At 34.5% G+C, this 17,006-nt stretch overlaps 1 protein-coding gene across 2 annotated transcripts in view; it reads left to right on the top strand.

Moving 5' to 3' along the window:
• UBR1 (ubiquitin protein ligase E3 component n-recognin 1) overlaps nucleotides 1-17,006 on the top strand; it is a 135,670-nt gene that overhangs the window by 64,939 nt on the left and 53,725 nt on the right. For both annotated transcript variants that reach the window (XR_005795793.1, XM_040492444.1), the window contains exons 15-25: nucleotides 2,761-2,941; nucleotides 5,302-5,363; nucleotides 5,644-5,754; nucleotides 6,469-6,534; nucleotides 6,800-6,901; nucleotides 8,348-8,411; nucleotides 10,557-10,681; nucleotides 13,203-13,255; nucleotides 15,036-15,138; nucleotides 16,000-16,048; nucleotides 16,453-16,607. Coding sequence is in view for 1 of the 2 variants with exons in the window: in XM_040492444.1 (XP_040348378.1) it covers nucleotides 2,761-2,941; nucleotides 5,302-5,363; nucleotides 5,644-5,754; nucleotides 6,469-6,534; nucleotides 6,800-6,901; nucleotides 8,348-8,411; nucleotides 10,557-10,681; nucleotides 13,203-13,255; nucleotides 15,036-15,138; nucleotides 16,000-16,048; nucleotides 16,453-16,607 (1,071 nt within the window). In the remaining variant the exon portion in view is untranslated. The remainder of the gene's footprint in view (nucleotides 1-2,760; nucleotides 2,942-5,301; nucleotides 5,364-5,643; nucleotides 5,755-6,468; nucleotides 6,535-6,799; nucleotides 6,902-8,347; nucleotides 8,412-10,556; nucleotides 10,682-13,202; nucleotides 13,256-15,035; nucleotides 15,139-15,999; nucleotides 16,049-16,452; nucleotides 16,608-17,006) is intronic.

Here is a 17,006-nt window from a genome sequence, read left to right as displayed (position 1 = left end):
TTATTTCCTTGGACATGAATACTAATAATATGAAAATTAGGACTACATGGACTTTAAAATACTTTGGTAGTAGAGAATAGTGGATATTTATGCAATCATGAGCTCTGTTATACATGTTAAACCATTAAGAATATTAATTTCCAAATACAGAGCTAATGTGTCTCCTTACACAATAATTTGAGACCATAATCCTCTTGAAACACACAGTCCTACCCCAGATTCCCTTTTTGGGAAGGATGACCTCATTTATTTCTGTTTTGAGAAAATCACCATTATCTGAGTCAAATTCTTACATTTTCCCTAGTTTCTCTGTGCTGCTGACATGACATAATCTATTCACTACGTTTCTCTATGTCTTCACAATTGGTCTCTTTCTTTTCATTCCTTTCTTTCTAAAACTAGGGTCTCTACCTAGGCTCTTGGTCCTGAGCTACATTACTTCTTCCTGGAGTTGGCTTCCTCAGTTGTCTCCTCTGGTATTTCCCATTCTTTGATTCACTTGCCTACACACACAGGACGCACCTGTCCTTAACATCAACACGAGTAAAAGCCCCTTGTCTCTGCTACCTCTGTGAACTGTGAGCTCTCTTGTTTCCTCCTCTCTTCTGCTTCCCCACCAGCAGTTGGTCACAGGTTCAGAGTGGCAGTCATACAGACATGATAGAATTTAATCTAGCACTGTAGCTTTGTGGAACAATAAGGACAGGAAATATTGTCCAGCAACTAGCCAGAGCACATATTTTTTGGCAACCATCACCTTTATGGAAGGCATGCATAGTTGTTGGAGATGAGGTCAGAGTATGTGTTGCTCATCTTGACATTTGCCAAACCCTCTGCAGCCATCTATATTTGCTGTCATCTCTCTAGCTTCTGAAACTTCTTTAGGGTCTGGCTTCTGCCCTTACAAATTGATTGGAACTGCTTTTTGAAAAAAATTCAGAGGATCTTTATAGTAACCAAATTCAGAGGGTCTTCTCTAAGTCCCCATTTTCCTGCAAATGTCTGTAGCATTGTTTTCTCTTGAATACCTAATCTTTTTGAAACTTTCTTTCCCTTTGATTTTTACAAGTCTACATTATTATAATACTTCTGTTACTGATTCAACATTTCAATCATTGATTGCCTTTTTTTTTTTTTTCCCAATTCCTTCTGACTACTAAATGATACATTCTGAATATTCTCTTTCTTACAGGTCTTTCATTTCTACCACCTCATTTAAAACTGTGGAGCTATTGTATTCTATTTGTGTGCTAGACATTCCTGCTTAGATCTTACACTTACATTTCAAATTCAGAATATATTAAATTGGTTTGTCATCATTTCTTTCTACTTCAACTTAACATTTTCCCTTCTTGACTTCCATTTTTCAATTAATGACACTGATTCAGATGAGATTGGGTACGTTCAGAGTCGTATGGCTGTGATTCATGCCATATCAAGACAATGACACTATGATTCATACATTCATCCACACAGAAAATCTCAGAGCCACTGCATTCTCTGTGTTAGATGTTAGAGTTTTCAGGGGGAAAAAGTTCTATGTTCACATAAGATTGAGAAATGTTAGGTTGAACAAAATCAAGTATGATTTTTCTTTCTAATGCCACTGAACTTTTCCAACCCTTTATGGTTAAAAAAAATTTTTTTAATGTTGTTATTTATTTTTGAGAGAGGAGAGAGACAGAGTGCCAGCAGGGGAGGAGTAGAGACAAGGGGAGACACAGAATCCGAAGCAGGCTCCAGGCTCTGAGCTGTCAGCACAGAGCCCGACATGGGGCTTGGACTTGTGAACTGCGAGATCATGACCTGAACTGAAGTCGGATGCCTAACTGACTGAGCCACCCAGGCGCCCCTCAAGCCCTTTAAATTATTCAGTGTGCTAATTTCTAAGTGGAATATTCCCAAAATTTATTGGACCATAGCATTTGTTTCTCAGGATAAAATCACTGTGAAAAACACTGTCTTGAAAAGTGAGTTTGACTCCTCTCTCCCTGATGTGAGTTTTCCTTAGCCTAAGTTTATTTTACAATTCTAACTTATTTCCTGTGAGTTCATTCTCTTTTTCCCTGACTGCCCCCATCCTAGTTAAGACCCTTATCACCTTAGACTTAGACTTCATAGTAATCTTCCTGTTGGTTCCCTTGTTTCCTAACATCACTCTCTCCAGTCTGTCATCTTCATTGACACCCATTAATTATTCTTGAAGCAGCATGTTGACATTGTTACACTTCAGACACCATCAGTATATTCCCATACTGATGGCAAGGCATATTTCCAGCTGCACTGCTCATTAATTTCATCCATAAAGCCTTTCATTTATCTAGTGTTTATTCCTTTACACTGCTTGCACAAGAGTTGTACTTCCCCTTTTTTCTCTGTTTACTCTTGTATCTCTGCTTATTATACCACTGTCACCTCATTTTTCCCCATAAATTCTGCATATTCTTTTAGACCCCACTCAAAACTGCTTTCACAAATAATGTCTTCCCATTTGTTTGTAATTCTTTTTCCTCCCTCTTAGAGTAATTCGTTTGTACAATTTACATAGTACTTAAAATGTTTTACTTTGATATTGTGTGTGTGTGTGTGTGTGTGTGTGTCTGTCTCTCTGTCTTATATTTCCAACTAGTTTGCAGATGCTGTGGAAGTAACTGTGCTATACATGGAACAATTTTGTGCTTATATTTACTAAATATTTATCGAATGGTGTGGTAAAGTAAATAACTTGTTAATCTGTGTACATTTTTAATTTCCTTTTAGGAAGAACTCTTACTGGTGGCTTATAAAGAGTGTCACAAAGCTGTGATGCGGTGCAGTACAAGTTTTATATCTAGTAGCAAGACAGTAGTACAATTGTGGGGTCATACTCTGGAAACTAAGTCATACAAGGTATCTGAAGATCTTGTAAGCATACATCTGCCACTCTCCAGGACTCTTGCTGGTGAGTGTTTGTTTTTTGCATCTTTCTATTAGCTTTGTTTTTTAGATATTCAGAGTAGTAGAACTATTTCTGTTTTTGTTCTGTACTCATTATGTACAAACATATTCATATCACACTGCAGTTAAGAACTGTCACTGTCCTTCAAAGAGTTGTCACCAGAACATTGATCTCGGGATGCTTGTTTACCTGGGCCTTTTGTTATTTGGGTCAACTAATGAATCCTTTTAATATACACTGAAGGATTAACTTGGTAACTCATCTCCCACCCCAATTTAAATATGGTAAAATCTTGTTGCTGGTTTTTGTGGGTTTTTTTTCACTGAAGTATAGTTAACACACATTGTTACTGGTTTTTAAACCTCTTCTCTGTGAGATTACACCAGTGTGTTATCTTTGTTGTTATTCCTTTCACCACTAAAAGAAAGAAGTACGATTCTCTTTAATCATTCTTTGATTTGCATTTCCATGTAAATTGGTCCTGTCAGGTTTTTTTTTAAATAACTTTATGTATGTAAGTGTATGTATGTATTTATTTATTTTTGAAGAATGCTGATAGCAGATTTCTATTTGGTTAGTTAGTTAGAAAATAAGGAAGCTCCATGCTTCCTTGAACTCATAACCCTGAGATCAAGAGTTGCATGCTCTATTGACTGAGCTAGCCAGATGCCTCTACGTTTATATTTTTAATTGTGGTAAATATACATATAACAAAATTTATCATTTGAACCATTTTAAAATGTATAGTTCACTGGCATTAAGTACATTCATATTGCTCTGCAGTCATCAACCACCATCCATCTCCAGAATATGTTTCATCTTCCCAAACTGAAATTCTGTACCTGTTCAGCATAACTCCTCAATCCCCCACTCCCTGCGGTCTTTGGAAGTCATCATTCTACTTTCCACCTCTATGCTTGACCCCTATAAGTACCTCACTTAACTGAAATCATATACATATCCTTTATAACTGGCTTATTTCACTTAGTGCACTATCCTTAGTTTACCCATATTGTAGCATGTGTCAGAATTTCCCTCCTAGTTAAGACTGAATAATATTCCATAGTTTGTATATACCACCTTTTGCTTATCCATTTGCCTACGAATGGATGCTTGGGTTCCTTCTACCTTTTGGCTGTTGTGAATAATGTTGCTTGTGAGTATGAGTGTACAGGTATCTGTTTGAGTCCTTGTTCTTAGTTCTTTGATGTATGTACCGTAAGTGCAATTGCTGGTTCATAAAGTAATTCTACTTTTTAATTTTTTGAGGAACCACCAAACTCTTTTTCATAGCAACTGCACCGTTTTACATTCCCACCAGCAGTGTACAAGGGTTCTGTTTTTTTCTGCATCCTCACCAACACATCTTCTTTCCTGTATGTTTTTTTTAATAGCCATCCTAATGAGTGAAGTGGTAGTTCATTGTTTTTGTTGTTGTTGTTGTTGTTTTAAGTTCATTTATTTATTTTGAGAGAGACAGCATAATCCTGGGAGGGACGGACAATGAGAGAGAGAATCCCAAGCAGGCTCCACACTGTTAGCACAGAACCTGATGTGGGGCTTGAACCCATGAACCATGAGATCATGACCTGAGCCAAAGCTAAGAGTCAGGTGCTTAACCACCTGAGCCACCCAGGCACCCCAGTTCATTGTGGTTTTGATTTGCATTTCTCCAATGATTAGTGATTATTGAGCATCTTTTCCTGTGCTTGCCAGTCATGTTTATATCTTCTTTGAAGAAATGTCTATTCAAGTCCTTTGTGTATTTTTTAATCAGATATTTTGTTGTTGAGTTGTTGGAGCTTTCTGTATGTTCTGGATATTAGCTATGTATCAAACATATGATCTGCAAATATTTTCTCCCATTCTTTGGATTGCCTTTTCACTCTGTTGATAGTATCCTTTGAAATTATTGCCAAATCCAATGTCATGAAGTCTATTCCCTGTTTTCTAAGAGTTTTACAGTTTTAGCTCCTATGTTTAGGTTTTTTATTCATTTTTAGTTTTTGCACATGGTATAATTGATGTAATTTTACATCACTTCTATTTTTACAAAAAGAAATACTTAAATTAGTTTTCATTTCTTTTGATTAGTTAAGAACAGAATAAGGATGTCTTGAGAGGCAGCATAGTATTTTTATATAACGGGTAAACACACCTTGCACTATGTAGGATCTTAAATACATTAATACTGTATTTTAAAATTAGAAGTCAAAAGTTTGCATTTCTAAACTCAGTAAATATGTATTTAAACCATAAGTTTCTGAACTTGAGTTAATGAGGGATAAATTAACTGGGTTTATTGCTTTTTCATTTCTCTCTCTCTCTCTCTCTCTCTCTCTTTTTTTTTTTTTAACCTTTAGGTCTTCATGTGCGTTTAAGCAGGCTGGGTGCCGTTTCAAGACTACATGAATTTGTGCCTTTTGTAAGTGACTCTATTAAGGGCTGATTTACTTATACCCTATTTCTAAACACCTCTTGGTTGATGAGAGGGAAGAAAAATTTTGAAACCTACCTGGATAATTCCCATTTAGTAATTTTAGGTTTCTATATAAGTACATTGAAATCTAAATCACCAAAACTTGGAGTTAACTCGTTCAAGCCCATCCGTTTTACAGATGAGAAAACTGAAGAATGTCTAGTGTCATGACTTTGAGACACATCCAAGCCCTCTGAAAAATAATGAAATTGTTCATCTCTTTCAGGAGGACTTTCAAGTAGAGGTACTAGTGGAATATCCTTTGCGTTGTCTGGTGTTGGTTGCCCAGGTTGTTGCTGAAATGTGGCGAAGAAATGGACTCTCTCTCATTAGCCAGGTATGGCAAGGCCTATTCACATTCATGTGAATGTGAGTGTGTTAATTTTCTGATGGTTTTTTTCTCTTATATAATTTAGCCTTATGTCTCTGGATTTTGCTATTTGCTTTATGTTTTCTTATATGAACTCAGAAATGAAAGTTCTAGTAACCATGTAGATATTTCTCCTAGTGAGTAGATAGATTAGGTGATAGCCAGTAGAAATGTGCCCATTAACATTATGAGGATTTCCTTACCTGGAGACCTATAGTCTTCCCATCACCTTTCTTAATAGAAGGCCACTTTAACAATTTTTCCCTCTGTTCTAGAGCAAATAAAGAGAAGTGCTTTTCCTAAAAGATGGGGAAACTGGACTTGTAAAGATACCACTTGGGAGAAAAATCGTGTTATGATTGATTGTAGAAATTAGTTTACTTTTATAGAAGTGGGGATTTTTAAATCAGAGGAAATAAATTCTTTTGTTGCACATGTTGAGAGAGTAATAATATAGAGCATTTTAAACTTGGAAGTATTTTCATGCCATATTTCCTTACTTTAAAATCTCACGAATCCCTTAGTGATTCATAGATTTACAGCTTTTTTTTTTTTTTTTTTTTTTTTGCCACTAAGGAGTTCTTGGAGTTTCTGGTTTAGAGAAAGTTTTAGGAATAGTGTTTGTTAAGAATTCTGTTTGAAATAAAACAATTCATGCCACTTCAATCTTTTATTTTACAGGTGTTTTACTACCAAGATGTTAAGTGCAGAGAAGAAATGTATGATAAAGATATCATTATGCTTCAGGTACCTATTGAAATTACTTTGGATACTTATGTCTTAACCTTCTTTGATCCCTTGTAGAGGGAGAGAAAAGATACAGTAATTATTTTTAACTTTATTTACTTAAATTTTTCTCACGTTAAAACTTAATAGGGTATCATAAAAAATGGAAGGGATTACTACATTATCTTTTGCAGACTTACTTTATACTCTTTCTGACAGTCCTACTGGAGACAAATGTTTGTTCATTTAATACACATGGAACTGTCATGCTGCGTTTCTTCCACAGATTGGTGCATCTTTAATGGATCCCAACAGGTTCTTGTTACTGGTACTTCAGAGGTATGAACTTGCTGATGCTTTTAACAAGACTATATCCCCAAAAGACCAGGTACGCAACAGAAACTGACATGTGTATCAATTCCAAAGGAAGTATTTTTGTTAACAATTTTAATCATATTTAGGATTTTTATTTCTTTATGTGTATTTCCAAAAATCACACATATACACATAACATGCACATATATCTACATATGCACATTCTTTTTACTCTACAAAAAGTTAGAATGTTTAGATTAATAAAAGAAGAAAAATCACATGAAAGACTGCCTCCTAGAAATGATCACCTTCTAAGTTTTGGTGTCTTGTTTGTTTTTAAAACAAAAATTGGATCATTTTGTATGTGCTATTTGGTTATTTGCTTTCTGTGCTTAATGAGATGTTGTGATAGTTTTAAATAAATATACCACCACTTTTTTTTATATCATAATTTTTAAAGGCTATATAGTATTGCGCTGTACAATTGCATTATACTTTGATCCCCTAATTGCTGAAGAGGTTTTCTAGTTTTTTGGTCTTATAAACATCTCTGTACCTCAGGGTTTAAACACTTGCCTAATTATTTTGTTAAGATAAATTTTTAGAAGAGGATTACCTGGAGAAAACAGTATGCTTTTTCTTAAGACTCTTAATACATATTGTCACATTGCTCTCAGAAGAGGTACTCAGATTTACACTCCTTAGCAGTGTGTACCTCTGTAGTGGCACTAGTATCTTTACTCTTTGTTGATGTGATAGGTGAAAGGTGGTCTTTTATTTGTAGGTGTAGTTCTTTAATGAGCATTGAGGTTGACCATGTTTTCATGATTATTGGCCTTTTTTCCCCCTTTCTGATAGTAAATTATCTTTCCAACCCTTTCCCCTTTTTCAGTTTCTGTTAAAGTTCCTTATTTAATAAGGATATTTTTCACTTGTTGTATTTGTTACATTTTTCATAGCTTATAATTTGTTGTACTTTGTAGTTTTGTCACATCTTCATTGCTTTCATATTTGCTACGAACTTTAAATTTATGAATCATGTTATTTTATTCTTTCAAATTAGAAGTTACTTGCAAAGGACCAAAGAATAGGATACAAAATACAAAGCTAATTTTTAGTCATGTTTTATACTTGGTGAAAAATGAGTATCTCATTTTGCTATACATTGCTTAAGTAAGAGGGGTGTTAAGGAAGAGTATTCTCACGAACTGGTATCTGTTATTTGAAGCCACTGTCCCACCAACCCAGGTAAGAAGGAAGTCATAAGAATTAGTTTGTTGACTTAAGGCTATATGGTAATGATAATGAAAATAATATTTGTATTGAGTTCTTATTATATGGTAGGTATTGTGAACCTTATGGAATTTGATGTCAGTAAAGGGAATTATTCACCTGATTTTCTGCTGCAGTCTGAAGGAAAGTACTGGACTGCATGAACCATGAGTCTGATCCAGAAATGTATGTTTTATAAAGGCTTTTGGTTCTTTTGTAACTAATTTTTTCTTTTTTGATTCAATAGGATTTGATTAAACAATATAATACATTAATAGAAGAAATGCTTCAAGTCCTCATCTATATTGTGGGTAAGATTAAAACATTAATCTTATGAGTTGTTTTCAGAGAGAGCATTAATAAAAACTATAATTTATTATTTTACTCTTCTCGCAAATACAGCATAGAATATTAGAGATTAATGTGACTAATATGATTGATGTGTTTAGAAACCTAGCTTTTAAAAAGCACAGTTCTGTTACATCTTTGTTTTTCAATACCTGATTTATAATTATTTGGTCTTGTTTTACTGGAATACAATTATCCTAGTTAGAAATGTAGATTAAAAATACCTATACATTGAGTGCTAAAAATTGTATTTATGTGTGAAATTTCAAAGTAATATAGGTCTTAGTAAGAAAAAAATTTTTTTTTCATTGTGTCATTCTTTTTACTTTGGGTAAATATTGGCCATACTTTTTTGGTTGTTTTTTTTTTTTTTAATGTTCTGTATTATAGACTTTGTTGATTTTACGAGCTAAGTAAAAGTTCTTGACTTCTCATTCTGGCTATTTTTCTTACTTTATGGCAGCAAACATGCTTTTTATTGTTAGTTCTTAGTGAGGATTCTACCCCTGGCTAAATCTGAAAACATGGGTTCATTTTACTTGTTTTCAGAAAGTTAGTTACTGACTGGCTGCTTGTCTCAGCAGAAAGTGTGGTGAACTTCATTGCCATTGCAAAGTGAGTTGTAAATGTGTAAAAGATTTTTAAATTGATGATATACTTTATTAAATTATAAAAACTTGAGAATTTTTATGTTTGTTCTTAGAATAGTGTGTGTAGAATTTCTAGTACTATATTTTTGCTATTTTATATTTTTACTGTTTTATTATTGCTATTACTGTGTTTATTTAAATTTATTGGGTTTTCCTCCTATGTGATTTGATTTTTTGTTAATACCTGCTATATTCCTGAGTACAGTAACTTCATTACTTTCATTATCATTAATATATATTAATTAGATATATATTATCACTTATATATTATCATTTAATATGTATAATCATTAATATAATGTATATATTATTTATATATACTATCATATATATTTAATATATATTATCATTAATATATATGTGTTAATATATAGTGTTAACTATGTAATACTATATATTAACTATATAATAGTCTATAATACATATTGTATTATTGATTGTTTAGGAATTATCTATAATATATTAACTATCAGAAGCATGCCATTTACATTTTTGGGGTCTTAGATTCATGATTTGTAAAACTTGAAGGTAATCTATGTGATCTCTGAGCTTTCTTATAGCACTAAATTTCTAGAGAATACTGTTTTAGGGTGAAAAAATTGAAAGTTATAAAGTGCTTTACAAATGTTAAGAGGGATGATCTATTTGAAATGAATTCATTTCACAAAAGTCATTCTTTGGCTAATTTATAGAATTTATCAAATCTCTTAGGCAAAAGTTTCCTGCCTTTGTAATGACTTTGTTATAGATATCATAAGAGTTTGTATATTGCAAATCAGTGGTGACATAAGGCCAGATACCATAGGCCTTCTTAAGGCAATGGGAATTAGATGCTTTCAACACCAGTTCCCATAGTTGATTTAGCTATTTTCTCTCTCTGTTTGGCAGTTTATTGAGATGAAAAATGGAAACATGGTCATGTGAGCATTTTAGCAACACCAGTCATTCCTGATACATATTACTGTTTTGTCATTTAATCCATAACAACATATTTAATATCTTGTTTGTGGGTTTTCACCTTATTCTGTCTTAAATAACAAGTATAGACAAAATAAAGGAAGATCTTGAAAGAAAAGCTATTGTTCACTGATGGCCAGTGGTCTTTCAATGCCATCAGCCTTTTTTCTAGTATTAGAAACACATGCTAATTTAATTGAGGGGCCTTGTTTATAATGTGTGAGTATGTGTACGTATACGTGTGTGTGTGTGTGTGTGTGTGTGTGTGTGTGTGTGTGTGTGTGTAGGTTAAGAGAAGGCCTGTGTTCTTTGGATCTCTTCATTTTTCTTCCTCTGTCTTTTAGCAAATAGACTTTTGTTCAGATTTAGGAATATGTCCAAATTCTGGTCCCTCTCTCATAGAGTTAATGCAGTATTCTGTGTATTAAGTGTTCCTGGTAGAAGAGATTTAAATAGAAAACAATTGATTGTTTTACTTTTTCTTTTCATTGTTTGTATTAGGTGAGCGTTATGTACCTGGCGTGGGAAATGTAACCAAAGAAGAGGTCACAATGAGAGAAATTATTCACTTGCTTTGTATTGAACCCATGCCACATAGTGCCATTGCCAAAAATTTACCTGAGAACGTAAGTCCAGCATTGTTGTTGTTGTTGTTGTTTTTCTTTTTTTGGAATTGGAAACAAAACTACTTTGAAGTTTTAGGAAAATTTATTTAATGAATTTTGCAGATCTACAACTATTCATTCTTTAGTGGTATAAACTTTAATAATTCTGGACTTCTGGGCATTAAGAAACATTTTCGAAATATTATGGCTATTTGGAAAACATCTTAGAGCAAGAAACTTCTTGGCTTTTGCTTACATCAAAATAAAAATTCTCCAGAGAAAAGGGGCCTCCTTGAAATACTGAGACTATTTGAGTAGTATATTAGTCTGGATCTTCTGAGAAGCAGATGTCTAAGACAAAACATTTAAGAATTTATTAGGAACAGTACGTATGAGAGAAAATGGTGAGGAAGCTTGGAAAAGCTTGGGAGCCATCAGACTGTGAGGCAAAATTGATTCCAGGTGAAAGTAAGGAGAAAGGAAGGTTAGATAGAAGCATTCTAGACTGCTGGGTAATCCCATCCAGGCTTGATGTCTTCCCCTCTATCCCACAGTGAGCCTGCATTAGTATCTCTGTTGCCTCTAACTGGAGGTCTGCAGAGTGCAGTCTCATGGCCACAGGTGATATTTAAGTTTTTGTATTTGCTGACGATTGAAGTAATAGTCCTAAAGATTATGGGTCTCGGGGCGCCTGGTTGGCTCAGTCGGTTGGGCGTCCGATTTCGGCTCAGGTCATGATCTCGCGGTCCGTGAGTTCAAGCCCTGCGTCGGGCTTTGTGCTGACAGCTCAGAGCCTGGAGCCTGTTTCAGATTCTGTGTCTCCCTCTCTCTGACCCTCCCCGTTCATGCTCTGTCTCTCTCTGTCTCAAAAATAAATGTTAAAAAAATAATGATAATAAAAAAATAAAAAAGATTATGGGTCTCATATTTTTTCTTCTGAGATTTAATTATGAATTAGAACAATGATTCTTAAAAGAGAATTGGACTTATCTATCAAGGTTTTCCAGAGAAATAGAATAGAGATAAATTTTGACTGTTGGTCAGTTTTCCTAAAAAAATATTGTATCTTTTTCCAGTTTTATTGTTTGTTTTTAAATTTTTTTAATGTTTATTTTTGAGAAAGTACAAGCAAGGGAGGGGCAGAGAGAGAGAGGGAGACACAGAATGTGAAGCAGGTTCGAAGCTCTGAGCTGTCGAGCCTGATGTGGGGCTTGAACTCACAAACTGCGAGATCATCACCTGAGCTAAAGTGGATGTTTAACTGACTGAGCCACTTAGGTACCCCTTTTTCCAGTTTTATTGTTAATTGATTCTCAGACTCATTTGGCATATCACCTTCATAATTTCTACATATCCATCTACCCATTTTATAATTATTAATACATGTTAAGATTAATTTACATTTTTATTGGCATCTTTCTAAGCAATACTATCAGTGAAATAGGTTTAGTTTCTGGATTTTTTTTCTAATATGTATTAAAATAAGTGACTATTCACAATTTTAAAAATATATAACTATATAACGTAAAATAATTTCATACAGCACTAGTGATATATATATCATACTTTGCAAGAAGAATGCTTTAAGGCATACCCTAACTTCATTGCTTATCCCAAGTGTATTATTTTATTTTATTTTATTTATTTTGAGAGAGAGAAAGAGGGAGCACAAGCAGGAGGAGGGGCAGAGAGAGAAAGAATCTCAAGCAGGCTCTGCAGTGTCAGCACAGAGCCAGATGCGGGGCCCGAACTCACAAATCGGATCATGACCTGAGCCAGAATCAAGAGTCAGACGCTTAAGTGACAGAGCCACCTAGTCCCCCTACTATGTGCATTATTTTAAAAGGAGGTTCAATGCCTCAATTTTTGCGAAACTATTATATGCTTACTTTTGTATCTCAACTATGTTCTTATCCTGATTTTAAATGACTTTATTAAAAAAAAAATTCCCCGATCAAGGAAAAGTTCTGGCCAATCAGAAAATTATTATAATGCAGAAGCCAGACTACATTTGGACATCTACATGTGTTTGGCTGTAGATTCCATTTATTTTATAACCTTGGTTTTAGGTATTGGTACAGCATGGACATGTCCTTAAATGATGTGGGTGATGAACATAATAAATAAGGAAAACTCTTTTTCTTTTTTTTTAAGTAATGTCCACACCTAGCCTGGGGCTCGAATTCACAACCCCTAGATCAAGAGTCACATGCTTCACTGACTGAGCCAGCCAGGCACCCTGAGCTCTTTTTCTTTGAACTACTGGGTGTGTGTTTGTGTGTTTATATACATAAATGTATATGAGGGCAAATTTAGATAAAATTTCTTCCTTAAGTAGTTTATTTATAGATCTTATTTCTGTTAAGAAATTGGTTCCTCAAAACAATTGGTTTCAGACCCAATATTTTTATACTGGAAGTTAATCTTTTTTTATTGTTTACAAAGTACTTCAGGAATGCTCTTGAAATGTATTGCAGTTCACAGTAAGAGAAGGAAAAGTCATTGCATGAAGGTAAAAATGACAAAAATATTGTTTCAACAGGAAAATAATGAAACTGGCTTAGAGAATGTCATAAACAAAGTGGCCACATTTAAGTAAGTACTTAATATTTATGCTTATTTTGGGAAGTAGACCAATCTTTGCTATTGTACGTTGGATATTTGTAGAAGCTCTGAAGTCCTTGCCTGAACTTCTAAGAACAAGAATGGAGTACAGATGAAAAAGGGTGAAAATGAGGGGCACATGGTTAAGCACTGAGTAATGTGTTTGTTGAAAAAAATGAGTATTTTTGCATATGTGGATGTTAAGAAACTTACTAGAAGACCATGGGGGAAGGGAGGCAAACAATAAGAGACTCTTAAATACAGAGAACAAACTGTGGGTGGGTTGGGGTGGGGGAGAGGGGAAATGGGTGATGGGCATTGAGCAGGGCACTTGTTAGGATGAGTACTGGGTGTTGTCTGTAAGCGGTGAACCATGGGAATCTATCCCAAAAACCAAGAGCCCACTTTACACACTGTTTGTTAGCCAATTTGACAATAAATTATATTAAAATTAGTTAATTTTAAAAAATGAGTATTTTTGGAAAGTATATGAGAAATACTCATTCATGATATTAAGTGACTTAAATAGTAAGTATACTTGGCCCTTCAACATGTTCAAATAGCATGAGTCCACTTACACGTGGAGTTTGTACAGTATAGTACTGTTAATGTAGTTTCTCATTTATGGTTTTCTTAACATTTTCTTTTTGCTAGCTTGCTTTTTGTGAGAATACAGTGTATGATACATTTAACATACAAAATATGTATTGACTATTTATGCTATTAGTAAGGTTCCTAGCCAGTAGTGGGCTATTAATAGTTAAGTTTTTGACTGATGAAATAAATAGAAGATGAACAAATAAATATTCCATGCTCATGGATTAAAAGAGTTAATATTATTAAAATCTCCATATTATCCAAACCAATCTATAGATTCAATGCAATCCCTGTCAAAATACCAACAGCATTTTCCACAAAACTAGAGCAAATAATACTAAAAGTTGTATGGAACCACAAAAGACCCCAAATACCCAGAGCAATCTTGAGAAAGAAAAACAAAGCTGAAGGTGTCCTGATTCCTGATTTCAAGATATACTACAAAGCTATAGTAATCAAACAGTATGGTCAGAATGACCAACATAAAAAACAGATGAAACAGCAAGTGTTGGTGAGGTTATGGAGAAAAAGGAACCCTCTTGCACTGTTGGTAGCAATGCAAACTGGTACAGCCACTGTGTAAACAGTATGGAGGTCCCTCAAAAGGTTAAAAGTAGAACTATGCTACAATTAGTAATTGCACACTGGGTATTTACCAAAAAGTACAAAAACACTAATTCAAATGGATACGTGCACCCCTATGTTTCTTGCAGCATTATTTACAGTAGACAAATTATGGAAGCAGTCCAAGTGTCCATAGACAGATGAATGGATGAAGAAGACATGGTATATATTATACACTGGAACATGATTCAGTCCTAAGAAAGAATGAAATCTTGACATTTGCAACAGTATAGATGGAGCTAGAGAGTATAAGGCTAAGCGAAATAAGTCAGAGATCAGGTCTGTAAAATATCAAATAAACTTGCTCAAATTTGTTTAAATTTCTTAATTATGAAATACAACTGAGCTGTTATCAGGACTTTGAGCTTGCCGTATAGGGTTTTAGTTTTACTATTGGAATGAAATTTCTCATTTCAGTTTAAGCAAGCTGATTGAGATATGATTATTTCTTCTAGAGTTTGAGTTTTAATTACTGTTTAGGTTCTTATTTTGTCAGTATTGTATACTGTAGGAACCCTGCAGTTCATCTCTGTATTTTCTGTCTGTTTAGGAAACCAGGTGTATCAGGCCATGGAGTTTATGAACTGAAAGATGAATCATTGAAAGACTTCAATATGTACTTTTATCATTATTCCAAAACGCAACATAGCAAGGTAGGAAAGGATATCCTCTTCAGTAAATAAGCCTAAAATGCTTTATGCTTTCTAACTCTGCCGGAAATTTCCCGTTTTTTTTTTTTCTATAGTTTTATACTGTTTCTCATTAATAGAGACCATTATCTCACCCAAGAAATTAAAATTGAATCAGTAATGTTACCTAGTATACAGGCAGTATTTAAATTTTTCTCATTTACCAAAAATATCCTTTATCCCGGTCTCATGGGGAGGAGGATTCAGTCAAGGATCATGCACTTTATTTGGTGTCATGTTTCTGTAATCTCCTTTAATTTAGGATGATGTTTTTGCCTTTTTGTCTCTCATAATATTGACATTTTATAATATGCCATTGCCAGGTAGAGTACAGGCTAGTGGTCTTTTAGAATATCCTGCATTCTGAATGTATCCGATTGTATTCTCATGATTAGATTCAAATTAAATGTTTTGGGGTAAAATACATTGTATCAAATCAGGTACATGATGTGTATTTGTCCCATTAAGGGTGATGTTAAGTTTGACCACTTACGGTGATGTCTGGACTCGTCCTTACAAAATGAATAATTTCCAGGCCGCAGTACAATGCCCTGAATATAATAGGCACGAGATGAATATTGTTGACTGAAAGAATGGGAACTAAAATCTTGAGGAGGGATGTTACTCATCTGTTTTGCAGTGGCTTTTCCTAGGACAGTCATTTTATTTCTGGCACCAGGTAACATTTTTAATACATCAGTATATAAGATATTTTGGTAGGCTCCTGGATCTTTCCTGCCTGCTTCAAAGTATTCCATTTGTTTCATGCTTGCCAAGCAGTATATTTAAAGATAGACTTTTTTTTTTTTATATATATACACATAGGCAGAACATATGCAGAAGAAAAGGAGAAAACAAGAAAACAAAGATGAAGGTAAAAAGTGAGATTCTGATTTGACTCATTTTGACTATTTTCTGTGGTTTTGTATCAGCCTAGTGTATAGTGTTTTTCACTTTTGTTTTTGTTGTTTTTTAAGAGTGGGCAACTAATGAAAGTGCATAGACCCCTTTATTTCTTGTCCTCATATTAAGATATGGCTTACATCAGTGGTGATACAATTTTTAAATTTATAGCAAATGGAGTTTACTTTGGGTGACTGATATAGTGACTTATATTTCCCTTGACATTGATGCATTCAGTGCTTTAAAAGTAACAAAAATCATGTGTTGTTTTGCATGTAATCCATGATTTTGATATATGCAATTTCGCGTGTAGGATAACCCAAATAAAAATGTACTTGTTTGTCTCTTCTGCCATCCATCTCCCACTCACTTTAGCATTACCACCACCACCACCTCCTGAATTCTGCCCTGCTTTCAGCAAAGTGGTTAACCTTCTCAATTGTGATATCATGATGTACATTCTCAGGACCATATTTGAGCGGGCAGTTGACACAGATTCTAACTTGTGGACTGAAGGGATGCTTCAGATGGTATGTATACCTGAAATATTTTCTCTACTTCGAATATTGTCTCTACTTCATAGAGTTCTTGAGGATCCAGGGAGAATGTTTTTGGTCTTTTTAACTTTAGTCCTAGGGGTCATTAAAAAGAGTTTAGATGTGGCACAGACTTTCTTAGTGACACACATTGTCATGTTTTTTAGTATCCTTACTCTTGGGGACCATTTATATTACAAAAAAAGTGGGGGGCATCTGGGTGGGTCAGTTGGTTAAGCATCCTACTTCCACTCAGGTCATGACCTTACAGTACGTGAGTTCAAGCCCCTCATTGGGCTCCATGCTGACATTGTGGAGCCCTTTTGGGATTCTCTCTCCCTCCCTTCCTCTCTCTCCCTCTCTCCCTCTCTCTCCCTCTCTCTCCCTCTCTCT

The sequence above is a fragment of the Herpailurus yagouaroundi genome, unplaced genomic scaffold, assembly GCF_014898765.1.
Source record: "Herpailurus yagouaroundi ecotype Mexico unplaced genomic scaffold, PumYag 184, whole genome shotgun sequence".
Lineage (NCBI taxonomy): Eukaryota > Metazoa > Chordata > Mammalia > Carnivora > Felidae > Herpailurus > Herpailurus yagouaroundi.
This window is presented reverse-complemented; position numbering and strand designations above follow the sequence as displayed.